The 23,485-nt window shown below is 40.0% G+C and overlaps 3 protein-coding genes across 3 annotated transcripts; all 3 read right to left on the bottom strand.

Annotated features, from left to right (window-relative positions):
• Window positions 1–61: 61 nt before the first annotated feature.
• Window positions 62–1,053, bottom strand: LOC6575804. Its single transcript, XM_002001772.3, has one exon. It carries the CDS (start codon window positions 972–974, stop codon window positions 330–332), a length of 645 nt encoding a protein of 214 aa, XP_002001808.1. The 5' UTR covers window positions 975–1,053; the 3' UTR covers window positions 62–329.
• A 4,800-nt stretch (window positions 1,054–5,853) lies between these two features.
• Window positions 5,854–14,487, bottom strand: LOC6575803 (kinesin-like protein GA13060). The gene is made up of 7 exons (XM_032729007.2): window positions 14,255–14,487; window positions 11,892–12,319; window positions 10,483–10,777; window positions 9,885–10,112; window positions 9,050–9,655; window positions 7,082–8,189; window positions 5,854–6,958 (listed from the first exon to the last, which is right to left on the bottom strand). The coding sequence occupies exons 2-7, from the start codon at window positions 12,264–12,266 to the stop codon at window positions 6,172–6,174; spliced, it is 3,399 nt and encodes a 1,132-aa protein (XP_032584898.1). The 5' UTR covers window positions 12,267–12,319; window positions 14,255–14,487; the 3' UTR covers window positions 5,854–6,171.
• Window positions 14,488–15,708: 1,221 nt separating this feature from the next.
• Window positions 15,709–19,519, bottom strand: LOC116803887 (proline-rich extensin-like protein EPR1). Its single transcript, XM_032729008.2, has 3 exons — window positions 19,361–19,519; window positions 18,618–18,838; window positions 15,709–16,569 (listed from the first exon to the last, which is right to left on the bottom strand). The coding sequence occupies exons 1-3, from the start codon at window positions 19,376–19,378 to the stop codon at window positions 16,218–16,220; spliced, it is 591 nt and encodes a 196-aa protein (XP_032584899.1). The 5' UTR covers window positions 19,379–19,519; the 3' UTR covers window positions 15,709–16,217.
• Window positions 19,520–23,485: the final 3,966 nt, after the last annotated feature.

The raw sequence follows: 23,485 nt of genomic DNA, 5'->3' as shown, positions 1-23,485 counted from the left end.
AGTGTTGATTATTAAAGTTAAATGGAAAGAAAAGGAATAGACAAGAAAAAATCTACAACGATTGATAATGATTGAATACACATTTATTTTGTTGGCTATTGTAAAGTCACCATGTCCAAGATAAAAGATAGTGTAAAGATTGATCGGTATGGAATGTAAACTAGATAAAGATGGTCACAGACTGATGTTGGTTGATTGAAGATTGACAAGTTGTTTTCACTCACCAGGAGTTGAGCCCCATTGCCATATATCCTGAGAATAAACTTTAGGATCCTATCAATTCAGGCACACTTTGGCAAATGGGAATTGATGATGATTGAATGTCAACTTTATGCTTCCGTCCATTGTTGAGCCACCTTGCCGAGCATATGGAAGAACAGCGCGGTGCCACAGACGACCAAGTCTTCACCCGCTTCCTCATGGGCGGTGTCCATTATCACCGGATAGAATCTGATCACCAGCATGATTAAGGTCATGCGCATATAAATGAAGTTTGACTCCTTCACGGACAGAAAGCCGATGGATATGATATTGCCCAACATGGAGAGATCGCGTAGCGATTCAGTTAAGTCACAGTCCTTGCGCTGCTTCACCATCGAACAGTATAAATCGAGCAGCAGCGGCACCACAAAAATGCCATGGGCCAGGGCTAGGGGACCCAGGCCGAGCGAGTGCGCGTACAGCTCCATGTTCACCAAAGGCAGGGGTATCAGCTCCAAAACGCCCTGGCTAACATTGCGCAGCATGCGGAATTCCCGCTCGTTTCCCCGATACCTCCGGTACGGCCCCTCGCCCGCACTGCCAAATGCGACGCGCAGCAGACCCAGGGCAGCAGCGACCCCGCCAATCACACAGGCGACCATCGCGAAGGGCTGCTGCTCCAGACTCAGCTTACGGGCCGCCAGACCGGATGTTGTCAATAGGACGGCATTGAAGATGAACCGACGCCCACGGCTCGAGACGGGTTCGCTCATAGCGAGTGAGCTACATAAATAATTTTGGTTAACTGAATTTCAGTCTGATCAATGGCTGAAAGGCAATTAGATTAAAAATAACAAAAATACACATAGGCAATACTAAAGTATCATAAAATTATATCTTAAAGAAAAATGAATTCTCTTCTCTCTTCTTATTAGGAGTTATTAGGAGGTATTCGTAGAGTAGCATTGGATTACATCTTAAGGCAGAATAAGAGGAAAAAGAAGCAGATGAATCAAATCACTTTCTTTAGCTTTCTTTATTCCTCTTTTCCTTTTCTTAATTTCTTCTATTTTTCTTCTGTCTCTTCTTTTCTCCTCTTCTGTTCCCTTTTCCTTACTCCTATCCGCATTTCTGCTATTTCCTACATCTGACAATTTATATATGGTAGGGTATAGGTAATGCTAGATTATCATCGGATCAAGATGAATTACAATTTTCTCATCGTTTCTTCTCTTTTCTGCTCTTTTCTTCTATATCTCTTCCCTACTATCTTCTTTACTCTCATTTTATTTTCAAGTTTGCCCTCTTCTATTTTCTCTTTCCCTATCTTCTCTAGTCTGCTCCTCTCTCCTCTTGTCTTCTACTCGTTATTACTCTTAGATTTTCTACCTATTCATAGCTAACTCTCTGTTTGTATTAAGTTTATGAAAATCTAATTGGAAAATTTCTAATATGCAAAGAGCTAATGGGGCAGACACAGTGAGACTTGAAAAAACTCTATATATGTATATGCATATACATATGTATGTTCATATATGAATATATATATATGTAACTGTATGACATCTGTGTTATATTCTGGATGCGGGCTTGTTAACAATATCCGAATGTCTGGATTAACTCGCACGCTGCCAAATGACAAACTCTAATTGCAAGTGGAACATATATTTTAATGAGTATATATAGAAATACATACGTACATATATATGTATGTGTATAGTATATATGCATATTTGAGTCCTCTCTCTCTCTCCCTCTCTCTCACTCCAGGAGAAATCCCGCCCGCGTCGCTTTATTCAACTTGACGATGTGAAGTGAGTGTGAATATAATTTTTTTAGGTCACGTCAAAGCAACGTCCAACAGCTAAATACATACACACATACATTTATATATATATATATATATATATATATATATATATATATATATATATATACAAATACACATAAATATGGGAAAACAGGTAAAAAGGGGAAAAATATGGTTCGAATCCTTTTGGCATCCTGTTTGAAGGGAAATTGCAGTCAACATTTATTTCCGCAGCCTGATGAAAAATTCGAAAATAATTTGCGAGCCATAATTAAAAGGCGACAGGTCCAGTAGTGGTTGTTGTTGTTGTTGCTGCAAAAGAAAGTTCTGCCAAAGGACCTGCCACTTGCCACGCCCCTGGCACTCGTCACCGCCCCCGCCCCCGCCCCCGCCCCGGCATCCCTGGACTCGTGCTGCCTCTAGGGTCATAAACAATCCAGCATAGACGCGTTTTTCGATTTTCGCCTCAATTGGCAACATATGGCGAGCAGACTTCGAGGGAGCGCGCGGTCGGGGCGGGCAGCCTCTTGCTTCTGCTCCTGCCCACACACCCACACACACTCTTTCTCTCTCTCTGTTGATGTGTGGGTGTGGGCGTGGCAGCATTTGCATTTGTGACTGCGAATTGCGAATAAATTTTTTTCTTCTTTCGTTTTTAAAGTTTTGCCGTGATAAGAGGGTTGTACAAAAGAAATTGCGACGTTTGCCAGCGCGACACGAAAAAGGCGGCAGACAAAAGGCGAAGGCAAAGGCGAAGTCGAAGAAAAATCGCTGCGGGGTGCAAGTCAAGGGAGTTGGCTGGGGGTAGCGGGTTGACAGCGTGCATGGGTGTGTGTGTGTGCAAGTGTGTGTGTGAAGTGGAAGCTCTACTTAGTGTAGTCGCATTGTTGCGTGGCATTTGCCAGAAGGTGCCAACACAATTTTATTGCGCCAAATACTCTAACCAGCGAAATGGCTTGGAAAACTATGTGAAGCGTTTGGGCTGTGGAAAATTCTAATATATATATTAAGTATTTCAGTTTCAGTAAAGAATCCACAATGCAGTTCAATGTTCATATCTGGAGACATTTAGAGCAGTAAAGAGCAAGCTGGCGAAGATTAAATAAATCGCATATATCTTATCTAAACTTGAGTCAGCTTAACTCAATGTTTAAATATATTATATAAATCATTTTAGCGCTTCGTTTAAGAAATGTCGTAAAAATAATATAGATATCTATAGATACTTACTTTAAAAAGAAACCCGTATCAAACCATTTCGTACCCTTTTATCGTTTCATCTATAATATTAATTTGTTGAGGTCGAAGAGTACTAGCGCTCATATGAATTGGGAAAAATATCTAAAAAAAAATAATAATCCTGTAATCGACTATAAACGATATTTGTTATATGTATGTATATATATTTATAGCGCACTCTCTAAATCTCATTTTTAGGATATTTCCACCCCATAGAATGCCGTTCCTCTTCACAACTAGTTTGCAAGTCATAAAATTCGTAATTCGTTTAAAACTTACCTCAAGAGTATTTGGCAGTTCGACTCTACGCAAAAACACGAATAAGGAATCGTTACTTTTCTAGCTTGTTTTATTGCTCAGGCCCCAACCTCTATTTACTTAAAGGGGGTGTCAGTGGAGCTTTGATATATATATATATCTATCTATAAAATGTCAACATTTTTTTTCGGCCAACTGTGACTCGATTCGAGTTACCCGCACCCCGCCCCGATAAAAATGCAATAAAACCAGATGTCGATTTGCTTTATATTATAAAAAATAATTAGTCTGTATTCAGCGTCGAAGTCGACGAATCATCATATATGATATTGTATATATAGTATATATGTAATATTCATCTTGTTTCATTAACAAGGGTGGAGGGGGTGTGAGGGGGTTGTGGTATGTGTGTGGGTTGATTAAAGTATAGCCTTTGGTTTTTGTTTTTGGTGATTACTACGCTTGGATAATTGGAATAATACGAAATATATAATAATGCAATATAATTAGTTGATTCTCGCTTTTGTTAATTAATTCAATAAGTTTATGATTTTCATTTATGTTTTTTTTTGTATTTTTTTTAAATTTTTTTTTTATGGATGAATGCGACTAAAAAGGCAATGAAGGAATGTGATTCGCTTTTTTTTCATATTTTGTTTTTAATGGAAATAAATTATGTGCGATGCGAAAAATTTAGCTATTCATGTGAAAAATTGTGTGTTGCATGCTTTGAGGCGTGCGTTTCTTAATGCATGCCTTATGCGATTTATATATATATAATATGTATATATATATTTGTTTGCGTTTATTCATATTTATTTTATATTTAAATAGCTTCATAAAATTTGCATCTCATATATAATATCTCTGATAAATATATATATATACGATATATATATATATGTATATATATAATTTTTTTATTTTTATTTTTTCTTGTTTGTTTTTGTTTTTGTAACATAGTTGATTTAGGCAAAAATGGCAACAAAATTGTATGTTTAACATTTGTCTACTTGGTTGTTCTTCCTCTTCGTCTTCTTCTTCGTGGTTGTTGTTGTCCTTGTCTTACACAATTTGTTTTTAGTAGATGTATAACTTTAGCTAACTAACAATTAATTTAAACATTTTTGTTTTTTCATTTCGTTTTTCATTTTTTTTTTTTGTAACTTATAATTGGCAATAAATTGTTTGAATAAGCAAACATTTAACATTTAGCATACAATTTATCAATCTTCTTCTTCTTCATCGACAAACCAAAATCATAAATAAATAAACAATAAATAGCTATGATATAATGTATGTATAATATATATATATATATATATATGATATATGTATATAAATGTATCTCTGCTTGTTTTTTACTTGTAAAGTTGTAGTGATTGTGGCCTGATTAAGTACATATGTTTATATTATTTATATAGCAGCGGCAGGGGTAGTCAAGACATGTGAAAAACTGTATTAGAATTGTAAGTGAAATTTCTGGCAAAAATGAATTTTCCGACCAATGAGGCTGATATTACTATTGGTAACATATTAGAGATATTAATTCGATGTATTGTGGATAAACAAGCAAACAATAAAGGAAACTCATGTTGCTTAAAAAAATAAAATAAAACAAATAAATCGAATAAATAATAACAAAAATAATAAAAGCAGTTCTGAACAATTTGAATAAAAAAACATAAAACCAATTTTTCATTGTATTTAAATTATTTGCTACAGATTATTGGGGGTAAGTCTTGCGATTTTTTTTTTTTAATTAATTTTTGTTTTTAATCATAGAATTTTAAAAATATCATTTAACTTAGCAAACGCGCTTAAACTTAAATAATATTTGTATTTGTTTGTATATTATTATAATATGCGCTTTTTTTTATTTAAAGAAAATTAACTGAAAATCATGTACATAAATAAGGAAAATAAAACTAAATAATGATAAATAAAAGCTAAGCAAATACGTAAAATATATAATAAATAATTATATATATATAAAATATATATAATATATTCATATATTCATATATCCACTAGCAAAATAAATAAAATAACCAATTTAAAAATATTATTACTTTGTTTTTTACCTGGTTAAAACACTGAAATCAGTTCCTGAAATAAAATAGCAGATGTACTCATGTCACTCTATCAAAAATGTGTGCTTTCTTTTTTCTTTTTTGACATTTAGTCAACTCACGTCATGGACTTTGATTAAAGTATTTTTCAACCTTCACTTTTTTCATTTTCTTCCATTATCGTGACTACCCCTACCTAATGCGTAATATTCTCATTATGCTAGCTGGCAACTTAAAATATTTAAAGCCCCGTTTGAACTTATGCGTGTATTAGTGAGTGTTTGTATGTGTGTGTGTGAGTGTTAATGGCGCCTTTCTTTATAGCATAGGTATAATTAGGTAGTTGGGTTAGATTAGATTAGGTTTCGCTTCCTCCTCTTCGTCGTGTGCTTCGTCTTCTTCCTTTTCGTTTAAAATTGGTTTGTGGCAGCCGGCGCCAAGTAAAAGTTAATCAGTCGCTGGTTTTCCTTTGCTTCAATATATGTCTGGTTGATGTGTATGTGTGTGTGTGCTTACAAATTCTTTGGCCTTGTATCTCTCATATGTTTTCACTGGTTGAATTTCGTTTTGGTGGGGGGTCTCCGTTCGGAGTTAGAAGTCGCTGATCTCGCCCTCAGTCTCTGGATAGGTGCAGGAGAACGGATGGAGCAACCAATTGCACAGACCCTTGTTGCCCTCCTGCCGCTGGCGTTTCTTGCCGTGTCGCTGATAATGGCCACCCGGAATGGTGATGCGATGCCGCTGACTCTTCGACATGCCCGACGCAAAGCTACTCTCGTCCGAGTCCCGCACGGTCGCCACGCTGTGATAGCCGCTCTCCGCCCTCCGCGAGATGCCCGAGTGCTTGGAGGTGCGCGGCGTGGAGGAATCGTGGCCACTGTCGTATGCCTCCGAGCTGGTATTGAGTGGCAGCAGCGGCAGCCGGGACTGCGCCGCCAGCGGCAGTATATTCGTAATCTCATTCAGCTTGTGCTGCGCATCCTCCAGCGAGCTGCGTCGTTCCTTCTCCTCCAGCTCGCTGATGTCGTCGTGCTGCGGCGCGAAGCGCTTCTCGCTCTTCGGCAGGCTGGGATCGGAGGCGCCGTCCGGCTGGCGCAGCAGCGCATAGTCGTCCATGCCCGCTATCTCCATGATGCCGTTCAAGCTGGGCAGCGAGCCCTGGCTCGGGCTGTGCGACGGCTGCTTGGGTGGACTTGGCGTCAGACGGTAGGCGGGCTCGCTGCAAACGCTGCTCTGGCCAACATTGAAGCGGAACGCGGGCTCACTGAACACGCTGCCCACCTCCGTGCGGTAGAGCGCCGACGAGGGCGTCACCTCGGCCATGGCCAGCTGCGAGGTGAAGATCTCATGCAGGCGGGCCAGCTGATCGAATTGATGTCTGCAAGGGAGGAATCCGAGCAGGGAAGGATCGGTTGAAGTACAACATTAATATATCGATTGCAAACCGATTCACAGGATAATCGAAATAAGGGAATAACTTCTTATCAATAAGTTTGCTCACCTGGCGCGTTCTCCGCACTCACTGAAGGACTCGCAGGCCATGTTGAAGCTGGACACGAAGGATAAATTGTCGGAGTGACTAAGCGCGGCCAAGGGATGCGTCTGCTCACGCTCTCGCTCCCTATCCCTGTCCCTCTCCCTCTCCCTATCGCGTTCCCTCTCCCTTTCACTGCGCGCCATGGTGCGAGCGATTTCCTCCTCCGTCACCTGTAGCCCACAGTCGATGCTGCGCTGCGACGGATGCTGCGAGGAGGCACGACTGACAGCCAGCTCCGATTCGTGCCTGGAGAGCATGCGATGCAGACTGTCGTGGGAGATGTCCCGGGAGCCCAGAGGATCGTCTAGGAGCGGCAGCGCAGGCGGCACCTCCGACGGACCGCTGTCCTGATCATCGCCATCGGGCTGGGCATCTGGACAGCTGCCCAGCAGCGGAAGACTATCCAGGCACTGAGGCAGCTCCGGCAGGGCTTCTGGCTGGAACAGAGGTCGCTCCGGCAGGTCAAGTGACTTCTGCTTGAGCTGGGAGAGTTTCAGATGCAGCGCTGTGGGTGAACTGCTCGCCGAGACGCTGGCCGCACCCTGGAAGACTTGCGAGGTCTGATTCTCCACCCACTGTCTGATCATTGTCTTTTTATGCGCATCCATAAAGCCGTAGCCCTGCGTCGGGGCAGCCGTTGGCAGATTGCCCGCTGTCAGGGAGCGGCTCGATTGGGACTTGGGTCCATCGACCCACGTTTCGCACTGCTTCACGTGGTTCACCTCGCGCATCAGATGCCGTGCCTCGGCCACCTTGGCCCGCGAGACGCGTGGTCCGTCGATCCACTGCTCCTCGGTGATCTGTCGCATGCCCGCCTCCAGCTGCTCCAGCGCTGCGCCTGGCGTCGAGCCATGCGGACGACGCAGCGGCGAGCCCTTGGGCGTTGGCATATTCGAGGCCTTGGAGCACATGTGTCTAGGAATGGGTGAGCCGGGTGCTGAGGGCAGCAGCTCCTGAGCCAGCGCGCTGTGCTGTGGCAGCATCGCGGAGGCAGCACAGCTAGAGGCAACAGTGGCGGCATTGTGGCGCTTCAAGCTGCCTGTGGAACTCACAGAGGACTGCAGCTTCTTGGCTGTGAAGTAAGGAGAAGGAGGGCGAGAAGGAAAGGAAGTGGTTGAATAAAAAACATATTTGCTAAGAGGCGAGCTGGGACTTGATGTTTAACGTAGGATTAACTCTATTAGCTCAATATCTTACATGAACTTAGGTCTAACAGTTATACTAGTTCCGGAATCTATTCTAAGACCCTACTTACATTGTATAATACGAAATATGTTCATACGAGTTATAAGCCATTTTTAGAGGTAGAGAAGAATGCACACTAGCTAGGGATAAGGGACCACATTAGCTGTGAACAAAAATCCACGCTTCCTTATAAGTTAATCATTAGACAAGAAGTTCCTAAGACCACTTTCCCATCTTTACTTAAGATCATAGAGCAGTATAAAAACCTCTCTAAGACCATCTCTAGACGAATGAGATAATTCAATAAATTCTTTGAGGAGAGTCGGTCTCAAAGGTTTCACCTCCACGAGACCCCGTTTAAGCTTCAATTAATTCGAAATATTTGCCGCTATTTTGATTGCATATCATGCCACATTTACTCCTAATGTAAATCTCTCAAGTGTCAACATGTATTTGTAAGCTCAAGGTGTTCATCCAGCTAACAACCCCCACATAGTGTCAGCCCATCAAAGACTAACTGCCAGCTGTCGCTCTTTTAGCCAGTACTGGAGCTGTGTCAGTGCTGATAAGTGACATTAGATCCGAGCTAAATCTGTCGGAGTAATATTGTTGACTATCTCTGGGGCATAAATCTAATGACTCGAGGAATTTCAATTAAAATCTCATAAGCAAAGCCTGTCAATGCCTGGATCTGGAACTAATGAACGAGGGGTTGACAGCAGTTTGGCTGACAACATTAACACTTACCCTTCTCCACGGCGGCCTTCTTCATCAGTGGACTGGCGCAGTTTGATTTGAGCTGTGGCGCCGTTGGCTTCTCTGCACCGCTGCCCTTCAAGGCCTTGCCGAGCAGGGCGCGATTATCCGTGGAGCCATTGAGCGAGGGCAGATAGACAGGCGGATGCTCGCCGTCGGTGGCATCATCATGGGGTCCCATATAGATGACAGTGTCCGCTGAGATCTCCGAGCTGGAGGGATCGGCGCCAGACCCAGCCGAGGAGCCCGCACCGCCCGAGTTCAGGCCCTGGGCCAGACCCACAGCCAGGGGCATGGGCACACGGTGTTTGCGACGACGCAAGCGATGAATACGCGAGGCAATCTGTATGGTGGCCAAAGCATCCTGATACGAATGCGCTGACTGCAGGACATGTGCGACAATTGCCACATGGCAGGTAATGGGGGCCAGGCAGTCCTTTAGCAGCGGCGTCAACGGGTGGTCCTTGTGGGGCGGATGCCTCTGACCGCTCAATATGGCCAACAAAATATTGCCAATGCCCGAAAGTGGAAGACCACCGCTGCGATTGGCACAGCCGCCCAAGTCGATGATATGTAAACGGCTCCGGCCACCAGCAACTGTAACAAAAGAGAGAGTACGAGAGAGAGAGAGAGAGAGAGAGAGATGTAGTGGTTGGGGTGGGTGAGAAATGCGACACTTTAATGGTCTGGCTGTCTAGTGAAACATTTAGCGGGCCACTTGAGTGTGGCAACAACAATGTCTACAACTAGGGGAAGGCACATCATATGGAGTGGGGTAAGCTGGGTGGGTTGGTGGCTGAAGTGGCTGAGTAGTAATAGGACTTACCACCGCCCTTGCGGGACAGGCTGTACTGGTAGACGTGCAGCGTAAAGATGAGTGCGGACTCCAACGTCGCTGTTGAACTGCTGGAATTGCCTGTTCCGGAACTTTTTAAACGTCCGGCCAATGCGGAGTCAAGAAATAGCGCTGCACGCTCCGCGGTGGGTGCACGTAGTTCCGTCGGGCCGCCAAGGAAGTCGTCACGCAAATAAATCCCCGGGGAGTCGTCAGATTCTGTGTGGGATTCGTGTTCGTGTGGAGTGAATGAAAAGAGCATTAGCTTTTATGTTCATATAAATGCCACTCGACTGTAGTTAGCATTCATTGGAGTCGAAGCGAGCTGTGGGGGCTGTGGGGGCTGTGGGGGCTGTGGGGACTGTGGGGTTGCTCGTTACAGCCTCACAGGTTAACTTTATTCAAATTGGGGACCTAACCCCCGCAACCCGCTAACCCTCAGCGTCCCCGCTACAACATTATCATCAGCTGGCCCAGGGGCAACATTATGAGCGCCCACGCCCACAAGCACGCCCTCCTCTTTATAGCCCAACTTCTGCTAACAGGTGGCGGCCCTTTGTACTTTCTCTCTTCGCTTTGCTCTGCTTACCAGCTGCATGTGAGATGAGCAAATCCGTGGAGAGAGCGTCCGGCTTGGTCGCATTGATGCCCACCGCACTGACCCGCACAGAGAACCGGGCTCCGCTCTTCTGTCGACGCTCCTGAATTCCCTTATACAGCCAGGCAATGGCACAGGGCGCTGCGCCCAAAGCACCAGCTCCCAGGTCGCCGAGCACCGTTTGCGTTTGCCCCGTGCCCGGATAGCCCATGGCCAGCAGACAACCATCCGAACCCTCCAGCACGGCGGGTATTACCTCGCTTAAGGCCGCCGCACAAACATCCGACTGCAAAGTATAGAAAGAGAGAGGGAATGGGGGGATTGTGAATATGATGAAAGAATATTCAGTTGGGTATGCTTTATGTGATATCCGGTAAAACTTCAGAAGACCTAACCAAAGAAATTGTAATAACGAACGGAAGCCAAGGTATGGTAGATTATTTGGCATGGGAATGAAAAAGAAAGGTAAACTAAGCCTTTCGAATGAAAAACATTTATTATACTTGATGTAAATTATATATATATGTTAAAAAGTTATCACATGTAGCACATGTAGTGCGTGATTAAGAGAAATAATATGGGTTAGGTAAAAATATATACAACGACAAGATAGAATGTACTCATTTGTTTACAAATTGATAATTGATTCCCAAAAGCGTACTTATAGGGATATTGGCGGATTAAGTTAAAAACGATATTTTGCTAGATCCTTTCTATTTATAATAAATGATTTTGATCAGTTATATCTTTATATTCAACCATCTTCGTCCACATCAATTTGTAAAATTTGGAATTTCTGTAGCATTTGTAATCCTTTACTTTAGAATTCCAAAATGTATCTCTGATATTATTTTGCCTAATCCATTTTTTACGTTCCTTTACAATTTCTCTATCTATATCCGATGCCTACTTTTCTGGCTTATCCATCGTATATTCTCTTCTTTTAGAACTCTCCTAGATTCAAGTTTTGCTTTATCTTTACTCTAATATACTAATCGCGCTGTTATTTGCGTATCATAGCTGAAATTTTTGTGGACTTTGTTTTTCTTTTACTTTTTGCATATTTTATGCACCGATTCCAAATGTTTTTTCTAATTTTTAAGTGTTTTATCATTTTCTACTTTTGTACATTTGTCCCTCGTCTATTATCTAGAAACTAAAAATCGTTTCTTCATTTCGAAATTCAAAAAAATCTCGAACTAGAACTCTATAGCTCTCTAAGCCCTAGAACTTTCTTAGGTTTCTCATAGATTTTACTTTCTCCCTTTAACAATAACTATTCTATCCATCTATTTGTCTATCTATCTATCTATCTATCCACCTATCTATGTATCTATTCCATCTATTTTCTATCCACCTATCTATCTATCTATTCCATCTATCCTCTAACGTCCACTCACCTGTTTATCCTCTGCTGTGAATAGATTATCGAAGGCAAACATTTTAGGTGCCGCAACCATGGGTGCTCGCTCCTGGGCCTGCGGTGCCGAGACGGTCTTCGGATCCGTTAGTGTCACCTGTCGCTTCTTCTTGTCGAGCGCCATAAAGCAGCCAGACTCAAGGCAGCTGCTGCTGTCGGCGCCGCTGTCCGCTTTGTCGGCGACGCGTAACATGACTTTGACTTTGCCAACGCCATAGCATTCCCGACTGGAGAGACGGCGTTGCAGAGCCGGCGGCATCGCTGGCGGTGCACGCTGGAGTGCACCACAGAAGCCACCATTACGCGGCGTTTGGCTGGCGCTCATTGCTCCACGGCCACAAAACTCCGTTTCCATACTCTTAATGTCCGTGTGATTGTGTGTCTGTGTCTTACTTTTTGGAAGCACTTCTGTATTTGCCAGACATGGGGCAGGAAAGAATGCAAGAAGAAGAAGAAGAGGTACATGTAGCAACCACTAGTTAATAAGGATCCAACAGTGTGCTGTAAAAGTTTTGCCAAGAATTTCTCCTTTCGCTACATTGTGTGCAGATTTTATGTGTAATGTCATAAATTGTGATTTCTGCCAAGAAGGGACAACTGTGACTTAGGACGAGGTCCTGCCGTCCTATGGTAATGGCCATAACACTTTCGCTTTATGGTTATGGGGCATCTGTTTATTGGGCATATGCTTCACAGACAACTCAACTCGACTCGACTCAATCTCTCTGTCTCTCGCCCACTCTTATGATTCACTGAGTTTTTTTTTAAGGGTTTGGGTGTTTTTATTCACTTGTAGCATCGTCCAAGCATAGATGTATATATATATATATTTTATCTATTTGCGGTACTTTGGTTTTTATTTCACTGAAATTTCTCTTGCAGAAAGCAGTTTTCAGTAAGGACTCTTTTGTTTATTTTATGTTTATTTACAATTATATCAGTTATTCGTGCAGCAAGTGCTCGTCTTATATTTGACTCCTAAGTTTATGTTCTGGGCGCTCGTAATTTTACCAAAAAGTGAAGAGCTTCTATTTTGTTGTAGGCTTTCGGGTGCTTAGACCTAAGATTGTTGCCTTTTTTTATTATAAGTAATATTTTTTGTTATGTTATTATTTTTGCATTTTTTATTCATTTGAGGCTTAGTTTATAAAATTCACTTAAGGTCCGTATATAAGGGTTTATGTTCACCACTTTTTAAGTAACTTTTTGGTAGGCAGTTTATTTTACTATTAGGAAGTATTTTTGGGAACACTTTTATTGTTTATAATACATTTTTTTTACTACATTATATCTTTAATAAGGGCTATTAACTGTTATTGAAATATATTTGTATTAATTTTTTAACATTTTTGTTTTATTTGATTGTTTTTTAGTTTAGAATTGTTTAATTTTGAAGATTTTTATCCTTTTTGCTATGAATATGGTATTTAAATTTCTTAATTTTTTAAAATGAATGTTTTTTATTAGAATTTTTTAGCTTTGAGTTTATTTTAGTTGAACTTATTTTTGAAATTAATAATATATAAAGCTATCACTACATATTATTTATATTTGATATGCGACTATAGATTTTAGAACGTAGAAACGTAGAACTCTAGGCATTCCATGCTAAATGTTGGCTAAGGGAAAATAAATAAAGTTTCAGGACTATGTTTTATCAAATTTATTCAAATAAGAATTTCTTGAACCATTCCCAATTTCGTTGAAAAGTTTGCAATTCAGTTTTCGATCAAGTTTCCCCATTGATATCTTAATGTATATACATTCTTTGTTATAAATTGAAGAGCTCAACTTTAAGCATTGCAGACGCTTGCCTTTAGGGTTCTAGGGGAGCACCTTCATTAACATGATGATGCGAATTCAAATAAGGAACGTGACATTTTTTGCAACATCTTTTCATTAATATTGTTTCTTTTCTTCCTTTTTCTGTTGCTTTTTTGCTGCTTTCTTTCTTGTTTTGATGGCACGTTTCTATTGTGAATGACTGGCAACTCGAACGTCAACGTTGACGTTGACGTTGACGCCGACGTTTGGCTCAACTTCATTTTTCAGATGTCGCGCACCTGCGACAGCGAACTTCTTTGAGGCGTTCCACCTTTTGAGCTTTTGGCTTTTCACACAAATCGATTGGCAATGCCTTCTAATTGTACGCAACAACAACAACAACAACAAACCAGTGGAGTAGTGCGAGAGGGAGAGGAGAGGGGCTATATAGAATGCCATGGCATTGTATGGACAACAATATTAGCACAACACACCAAGCACACGCACACACACTCACACACAGCGACAGCCACACACATCTAGTGCTCATACACACATACACATGGAGCGTGCACAAACCCTTTTTTTATGACTGGCAATTTCTGGTTGTTGATTTCATCTTTGGCTGCAACGCTTTGGCTTCTTCGATTTTGATATACATGATTTATTTTAGCTACGATTCTTTAGCTGCTCCGGCTCTAACGAAAAAAACACATTTTCATTTTACGAACACATACACACGCACACAACTCGCGACGCGAACGCCCGCCGCGTTCCGTTTGCGTTGGCATTACAATCGCAACTAACACAGGACGGCGCTACCAAATGCTTGGCAAGTGCTCAGCTCTACTCTGGCCGCTCTTTATGCTAGCCGCCTCACGCGACGCTTGCGCGACAGTAGAAGAGAGCGTTGTCTAACTGCTTGCAGCTGGCAATGCTGTACACCTTTGTGTGGGGGTTGTACGACTTTCGCTTTTGTACTAAGAGAGTGGCTGGCGTGCTCTCTTCAGCAAGTGCCGTTAGCAGGAAGGCAGGCAGCCAGCCAGCCAGCCAACAAGGCAGCCTGCTAGGCAGGCGGCAGTCACAGGTAAACAAAATCAGCGAGGCTTCAAACAAAAGGAACAACGCAAATGATGTTTATATTGTAAAAAAAAGTTACACACACACTCAAACACATTTAAGGAAAAACAACAAAAGAGGAGCAAAAAGCACGCACACAGACACTCACGCTGATAGTTGAGGAGCTGAAGCGTCACTTAAGTGTTTGCAGCAGGCGAGGGCTTAGGTGAGGGGGCGGTGAGGAGGAGGAGGGGCCGAGGCAGGCAGCCCAAAATGCAAACGATGTGTTTTAAGTTCGCTTACATTTGACAGGCCGAGTAGAAGCCGTTGAGTGAGTGTATGTATGTGTGTGTGTGTGTGTGTGTCTGTGTATTTAAAAGCATCTATGGCGGGGATTTGGATGGACTTTGAACAGGATACATGTGCATATGCACATAGAAGGGGGAGAACAGTTTGAAAGCAGTTGAAAGTGTCCTGACAATGTCTCAATTAAAATTGCAAAGCTGAAGTGAGCTCTCAACTATGTGAGGCAAATGTTTACCGTTAGAGTGGCAGTAAAATAACTGAGAATGAAATAAATTCCATTTAAATTTAATGCCTAACTAAGGCGAATACGAATATAATTATCCTTTGATTTTGGGTATAGCTTGAGGCGCTTATTTGGAAAGTTATATTTTTTGCTTTCGCTGTTAGCTGTTGGCAGTGCTATGCTTCAAAATTTCTGTTATTATTTGCATAGTATGGCAACGCTCTCATGCGCTAATATTAGGCCACAGTTTAAAATTCAAATTATTGTAATACTGTAGCTTAAAAGTATTTATGAAAAATGCTTTTAGATCCTGGTTAGAGCGACTCTAATATTTTGTACGGTGTTTATCATTATTTTTTGAATAAAAGAATATTTATGTGAAAAACTGCATTGTGTATCAGATAGTAAGTTCAGATAACTTTTATTTTTCTTGATCCATTGTTTTTATACATATACAATAATAATGTTTTGAGTATCATTCATTTTATTATTTTTTTTTTGTAGCTTTTTCATTGTCTTCTTCGTTCGCGTTCAACAACAACAATTTACTGAAATATTCGTAGTTAATATTTGCCTAGTTGAAATGCATATCAAGTATATTGATATATATATGGTCAATATATATATATGTATAAATGATAATCGTATATATAACGCATGTGCTTAAAGAACTAGGTACTTAAGATTAGGCAAAAACAATTTGAAACAAACAGCCTATGCGGAGAATGTTTAGAGGTAAAAAATTACATAAGAAACAACAATAATAATGATAGGGATCGGGGCATATTCTATACATATATAAAATGATAATTCGTAAATTTTGTCACACGTCAAAATGATTTTTTTTTGTTCTTTTTTTCGTTATGAATAAAAAAATTAGTAAAAAATCAGTAAAGTTTAGCTCGAAGTGGGGAGGGGGAGGGTGGGTTGCCAGAGATGGCAGAGTTGGTTCGTTTAATGGGAAGGTGCTCCATAGGAGCTGCTGGGCGCCGATGGTGCTGGTGGGCCAGCGGGTGCACCATATTCCGAAGGTGGTGCAATGGCATTCGGGTAGGGTCCGGTCTCCTCCTTTTGGGTCTTGTAGCGAATGAAGTAGACTTCGGGTTTGCTGGGCTGCGTTGGCGCCGGTGTTGGAATAACAATATCTGGCTGCTCTTCTGGCTTCTTGACTAGCACATAGACCAAAGTCTTCTCCTCGTTCTGTGGGAATTGTGGAATGATTGGAGCAGTTGGTGCTGGTGGTGATGGCGCCTTGATGAACACAATCTTGTAGTGCTTCTGTGGTGGTGGCACATACACAGGTTTCCTATGGGAAAAAGCGGATGAAGTCAAGGAAAGGTTTCAGAGAAGTCCTCGCATAGTTTGTTGATCATTTAGATGAAACGAAATTATCACCACTAGTTCATATATATATTACTCTTATATAAAATCACATGCACATATTATAATAATTGCATGTTCTCTTCTTCAGACTCCCTTTGCATATGCAATAGTAATAAACGAGCTTAGGAACTGTGACAATGCGCCGCCCACTAGCAATTAGACTCTTATATAAAGTCTGATATTCACACTCTTTAAGCACTGCATAGTAATTTTAAACACAGACACTCTCTCTGTCTCTTCCTCTCTCTGACTGCCTATGTGTATGCAGTAATAACAAGCTAGCTCAGTTACTTCGAAACTGTCTCATTATCAGTTCACCTGAAGACTTATATAAACACTTATACGCCCACTCTTATACACACTCTATGGTAATTGCACTCACTCTCCTTTTCGTATGCAATAATTAGTTGCCAAAAAAAAAAAAAAAAAGAAGAAGAAAACTGTCACAATTTGCAGCCCACTAGAAATTCAACTCTTATATAAACTATTATATGCAGTCTTCTATATTAACGCTATGGTAATTGCACTCGTTCTCTCCCCCTCTCACTCTGTCCCTCTCTATCTTTCCAGTTCCCTTTCCGTATGGAATAATTAGCTACGTAAAGTTAAAAATATATATGTAGCTTAGGTAACATCTTAGTCACGCTTTAGTTGTCCTCAGCACCATATCTTTTTCCAGTTGGCAATTAACATTGCTTTCTGACTACAGTGACAAAAAGTGAAAGAGAGCGAGATAGAGAGAGTGAGAGGTAGATAGATAAGCTTAGCTTAAATTGTTGCCCATTTGAGGAGTTCCTCGATTAAATAAGCTTTCAGCATAGAAGCAAAAAAGTCTTGTTACTCCCTTCACAAAAATGATAATGCAAAAAAAAAAAGACGAAAACAAAAACTGAACAGTTATGTAGCCCTGAGCTGGATTAGATGATTAACGCTCATAGGTTTTCGCAACAGTTGTCTCGCAGCTGCCGCGTCAGATATTAAACAAAGTACTCAAGCACTCATAGAGTCCATGAATTGTGGGAGAATTTTCATAATTGTGGGGCATTACCCAGATACCTCATATTGTACATGGATAGTCATATCTGGAGCTACACACGACAATTCATTTTGCAATTAGTTGTAATGGGACATCAGGCAAACAAACCAGATGGTTCGTAAGCTCCCTTAATGTGGGAATATATATCTCTCGCTGCAATCAGATGGCAAATTATGTTTGCGCAATTTGGGCCAAGAAAGAAACTGTTGTAAACATAATTTGATTGAAGATATGCCTAAACATGGTTCAAAGTGGAGTTAAACCAGAGATCTCTAGGAGTACATTATCAAGATACTGAAATAAATGAATGTTGAATAACTGGAAATATTTAGAGGGTTTAAAGTAGGGGAAACGTATTTGAACGTTTTCCAAAATATAGAGTCCAAAGTCTTTTTATAGCCAAATACTTTAATTAAAATTCAACTTAAGTAACTTGACGAATAGATAATTTGGTATGAATTTTGCGGCATTTTATGTTTATACAAATAAATATCAGAGAATTTAATTAAAATGGAAAAATGTTGAATATTGAAAATAACATTTAAATACTTTTAAAACTATTTAACGTGCTCTGCTTAGAGAATGAAAAATGTAACAACTGATGATGATATTACCTACGGCATTTCCGGAACATTTGTTCCTCTGCTTTAATTTGAGCTCTACTCAGCTATTTTTAGTGAAAGTTCTATTTCATAGATATAATCAATTGCGAACCAGTATGGTATTTATGGAATAGGACTAGTTCTTTTAAATAATGATATGTACAGATTAATAATCGAACATAATAACCTTCTAAGGATCATACCTAGTTTCGTTTATATATTTTTTGTTACTCTGATACAAATCAGAAACTGATCTATTTGAATTCCAATTATTGTCTATTTATTAGTTTAATTTAAGCTTGAGAAACATATGGTTCAAGCCCTTTGACTCACCTGGGGGCCTGGTACTCTGGCTCTGGTGGTGGCACATGGACGTAGACATGCTTGTGCACAACTGGCGGCTGCTGTGGTGGTCCATATTGTGGTGCAGGTGCACCGTAGCCGCCGCTGGGTCCGCTCGGCTGATAGCTGCTTGATGGTGGGGCGCTGTACGTATCACGCGGTGGCTCTGGACGAGCAGCAACCAGCGCTACGCCGGCCAAGACAATCGCTAACTAAAAAGCAGAAAAATACCATAAGCAACGGGTATGTATGTACTCTAGTCGACATTAGCCGACTAAGATATACCCCAACTGGTATGACCTTGATTGAGGATAGCTTTGACTAATTTTAAACTTTCATGGTGAGGAGTTATCCAGAAATCCAAAAATATTTTGCTAGTTATATGCAATGATATATACCAAATGCGATAGCTCTTTCTATCCAAGTTATGCTTGAAAAGGCGGATTAAAAATATTATTATTATTATAAAACTGAGCGCAAATATTGAAGAAAACCGAATAAAACGTCCTACGTTTGATATACGAAAATATATATTCGAAGAAATCTCTAATTTTCGTGGTTACCAAGATCAGACAAATAGACGGAGAACCGAATATGGATGAATCGTATTAGCTCTTCGTCCTGAACGAGTGTCTCTATACTTTATGGGCTTGGCCATCTTTTACCCTTCTAAACTCAATTTCAATAGGGTATATCACACACACACACAAATTGCGGCATCCACTTGAACATACCACAAAACTGGACTGCATAATGCTTGTAAAAACTGAACGATTCAAGTTTCGGTTAAAATCCGTAACAATTATGAATTTATTTTTTGAGAGAGAGAAACTTGGTTTGATTCACTGGAGCTTGTGCGACGCGGAACCTCTTACACTGACTGCATGCCACAACGATTGTTGCAGTTGCTTTTATAGTGCCGCTCATTGGCGAGAAATAAAAATTAAGTAAAAATTCAGCAGAAGTCGACGGCGACGCGAGCAGCGACGCCAGCTGCGGCAGCAGTCGCACCAGTTGGTAAAGAGCGCATAACCATGAAGAAATTGAAATGTATAAAACGGCGGCAATAACAACAACAAGTACCACAAGAGCAACAGCAGCAGCAGCAGCAACAGCAGCCGCAGCCAAAACAACAAAACAACAAAAAACAAACAAAAGCAAAAAGACAAAAACAACAACAACAACAAAACACGGCTTAAAGCAGCGCAGCAGCTGGCAAGTCATCTGGGCCTAGGGGTAGACCGTAGCTTAGGCCAAAGCCAAAGCTGCCTCTGCAGCCGCTCCTAGCTGCGACTGCGACTGCGGCGCTGGCGCTGACGTTGACGTTGGCGACAGCAGCGATGCTGGCAGCAGCAGCAGCACTTCGATGACCGTTTCTTAGTCTTTTGCGGTTTTCCTTTTTAATTTTAACTGATTTAATACCCTCCTAAAACTTAACACATGCTCAAGTAGCTAAAACTAGCTCTTCAATCCTCAGCATGTGTTTAAGCTGCTTGGATATGCTCAAGTGATTTGATGGGTTCGAGAATAGGTACGGGTAACTGGGTCAGCAGGTACGCAAATTCTTGTTGATTGGTAAGATTATAAGAGGGAATTTGATATCTATCTGAGCAGATGCATTATACTACTTACATATATACAATTAATTTAATGTTTTGGTTTATATATTTTAATGATTTTTTATATATTTATAAACATTATATTGAAATGAAAATAATAAATTTGAAAACACAAATGTATAATACTTTTTTTTTTTTAATTATAAAAAATACCACAACCGGTTAATATAATATATAAAAATCATTTCATATATAACACTTATAAAACAATAGATTAATATATAGTAAGAAACATTATACATTATACAAGTTAAATGTTTAAATGAAAATAATAAATTTGAAAACACAAATGTATAATACTTTTTTTTTTTTTTTTAATCATAAACAATACCACAACCGGCGAATATAATATATAAAAATCATTTCATATATAACACTTATAAAACAATAGATTAATATATAGTAAGAAACAGTATACATTATACAAGTTAGTTTTTTTTTTTTTTTAAATTATAAACAATACCACAACCGGTTACTATAATATATAAAAATCATTTCATATATAACACTTATAAAACAATAGATTAATATAAAGTAAGAAACATATACGAAATTCACTTAATAAATAAAAATTCCCAGCTGCTGTTAAGCAAGTCAAATCGAGTTTAAGCGCAACCGATTCGATCCCGGAACTCCAATTTTATTTTTACCTAAAAGCAATTTCAATTTATTTTCTTTTTACAACATAAATCGAACTTTAAACTGCATTTTCGTTGCACTGAAATAAAAGAAAAGAAGTTCAGGGAATTTGATATGTGTACTGAATTTGAAGTCAAATTTTCATCAAGATTATTTTGGACTTACGTAAAGAATTTGTGTAAAGCTGATATATATCGTATGAATGAAATAAGTTTTTATAGAAAAACAAATTTTGATAGTTTTGATTTTGAGTATTAGTAGGATATATGTAAATTCGAATCTATATTGTGTCGTTTATATAAAGGAGCGTATATAGAGAAAAATATCTAACCAAGAGGATATATTGACCAAGAAAATTGGGCTTACAAATAGAGATATATAAAGTAAGACTTGTGAAGAAGCGCTTATCAAATGAAATATATTGAGAAGGGTATAGGGAAAAGGATATATTCAGAATTATGTATAAATTAGCGTATATAGAATGGGATATATAAAGAAGGATATGCGGAGTAGCTTGTATATATATATATATATAGAGAGAGAGAGAGACATAATGTAGTATATATTGAGCAGGATATGTAGTACCTTATAAAAAATGGGGTTCATTGAGAAAGTAAGGATATCTTTGGAATATATTGAGAAGGGCGCATAGAGTATGACAAATACTTTACAAAATATTAATATCACTATATGAACGTTTACTAGGTCATATTGAAATAGTGTCATATGTCGAGGCGTTAGAGTATATGAATCATATATGGATATAGTTAACCACTAAAATTCTTTATTAAAAATATGTGTAATTTCTAAAAATATTTAGTATAACAAAAATTTGCCGGCTCGAGACAGAGACAGAGATAGAGTTTAAATCGTTGACTTTATGGTAAATACAAGAGCTTAGGAAATTCAATCGCCAAATTATATACAATTCAAAGCGCATCTCTTTCTCCAAGCTCCCCAAAAAGAAACCACTCAATTGATAGTGTATTAAAAATTCTGCACGCTGGTTACAGCAATTTTACGCGTTACTTCTTGGTTTAATATTGTTTTAGTGGTTTCTTTGTTTTAGTTTTGTGTTTGTTTTCGCTTGTTTGTGTTTGTTACATTATTGTTGTTTTGATGATTTTGTTCGGTCTGGAGGATCGCATCATCATCTGGTTGTTCGGATCGTGTGGCACGATTCACTTTCAATTTCAATGCATACGCTGCGAAATGTGGGTAAGAGGAGTAAGGGAGGAGGAGCAGAAGCTTTGTCTTCGATCTGGAGTCAACTGGAACTGGAACTGGAACTGGACTGTGGCTTGGTCTTATTTCACATTTCTTCATGTCTCACAGAGAAACACACTCAATCTCTCTCTCTCTCTCTCTCGCTTACTCCCATTCCCTCCCTCTCTCACTCTCTCTCTCTCTCTGTCTTGTGCAATGTTCATTATGAGCTTCACGGTCTTGTTGGGTTACGATCAGTTAGCTTTGGCTTTAGCTCTACCATCGCCCAGCTCCATCTTCATTTCCATTTTTCGGCCATAATGCAATAGCAGTTGACTATGATTTTCTTTCAGTTATTTATATACATAATATATATATTTTATTTTATTTTTGCTCGTCTCCTTTCCTTTGGCTCTTTCAATAATTTCGGCAATGACATTATTTGCAGTCGTACTACCTATTAAAATGAACGAAAAATATGATTAGCCATGTTTCGTTATTGGCGACTTTTCTTTTATTTTGCCCCTGTCACGATCATCATGCAATCTCGATCGGGGGACGCCGACTCCAGTTACCGCTCCCGTTCCCGCTCGAGGTGTTGCCTCAAATTGAGATGCGCATAATCAATAAATGACAGTGTAGTTCGAATACCAAACACTCCTGTATGAGAGTTTGTTTTGGGTTTTTGTTTTTGTGGAAACTTTGGGCCAAGTTTTTTCATTTTGCTACTGCCGGAATTCGATTTTTGGAGAATCGCTCGCTGCCTGCAGAGCTTGGTTAGTAACGAGGCTTGGGGCATGTGGCATGTGGCATGTGGCATGGAGCATGGGCCATGTAGCTGCAACTGTAACTGTGCGCTAACTGTCACTTTTTCACGGCGGCATCATTTATAATGCCGTTAGCCAAATGGCAAGTGCTTCGCCTTTCCATCTGCTTCTACTTTTGTTGTTGTTGTTATTTTTCGCCTGTTGATTTTGCTGTTCATTTTGAGCCTCGCAGCACATCGCATCGCAGCGCATCGCATTTCCTCAATTTCCAGCTCAGCTCAGCTCATCTCTCATCTGCCAGCTCCCTGCTCCCGTGTCCCGTCTCCCATCTCTCATCATCATCATCATTATCATTTTCATCTTCATTGCAACGATTGCTGCTGGGTGTCCAAAACAGGTGCAGGCTTCAAAAGAAAAAGGAAAAATAAAAATCAACATCGATTAAGCAACAACGTTGATACTCAAATTAATGGATTGTCGAATTTTTAAATGGAAATTCTGTCTATATAGATATATGATTCGGTGTAAACGATGTTGTAAATACATAAGATAAGAGCAAATGTTAATTGAATGTTTACAATAAATAAACACGAGTGGATAAGATGGGAAGATAAGTGAGATGAATAGT

Source organism: Drosophila mojavensis, unplaced genomic scaffold (genome assembly GCF_018153725.1).
Source record: "Drosophila mojavensis isolate 15081-1352.22 unplaced genomic scaffold, ASM1815372v1 contig_36, whole genome shotgun sequence".
NCBI lineage: Eukaryota > Metazoa > Arthropoda > Insecta > Diptera > Drosophilidae > Drosophila > Drosophila mojavensis.
This window is presented reverse-complemented; position numbering and strand designations above follow the sequence as displayed.

Bases quoted from the DNA above. Each gene is read 5' to 3' on its own strand.
- LOC6575804 (XM_002001772.3), bottom strand. From the start codon at position 974: ATGAGCGAACCCGTCTCGAGCCGTGGGCGTCGGTTCATCTTCAATGCC.
- LOC6575803 (XM_032729007.2), bottom strand. From the start codon at position 12,266: ATGGAAACGGAGTTTTGTGGCCGTGGAGCAATGAGCGCCAGCCAAACG. The intron at 10,113-10,482 runs GTAAGCAGAGCA...AATCCCACACAG, and splicing joins GCTCATCTCACATGCAGCTG to AATCTGACGACTCCCCGGGG. The intron at 9,656-9,884 runs GTAAGTCCTATT...CTTTTGTTACAG, and splicing joins CCTGTCCCGCAAGGGCGGTG to TTGCTGGTGGCCGGAGCCGT.
- LOC116803887 (XM_032729008.2), bottom strand. The intron at 16,570-18,617 runs GTGAGTCAAAGG...TTTTTCCCATAG, and splicing joins CCAGAGTACCAGGCCCCCAG to GAAACCTGTGTATGTGCCAC.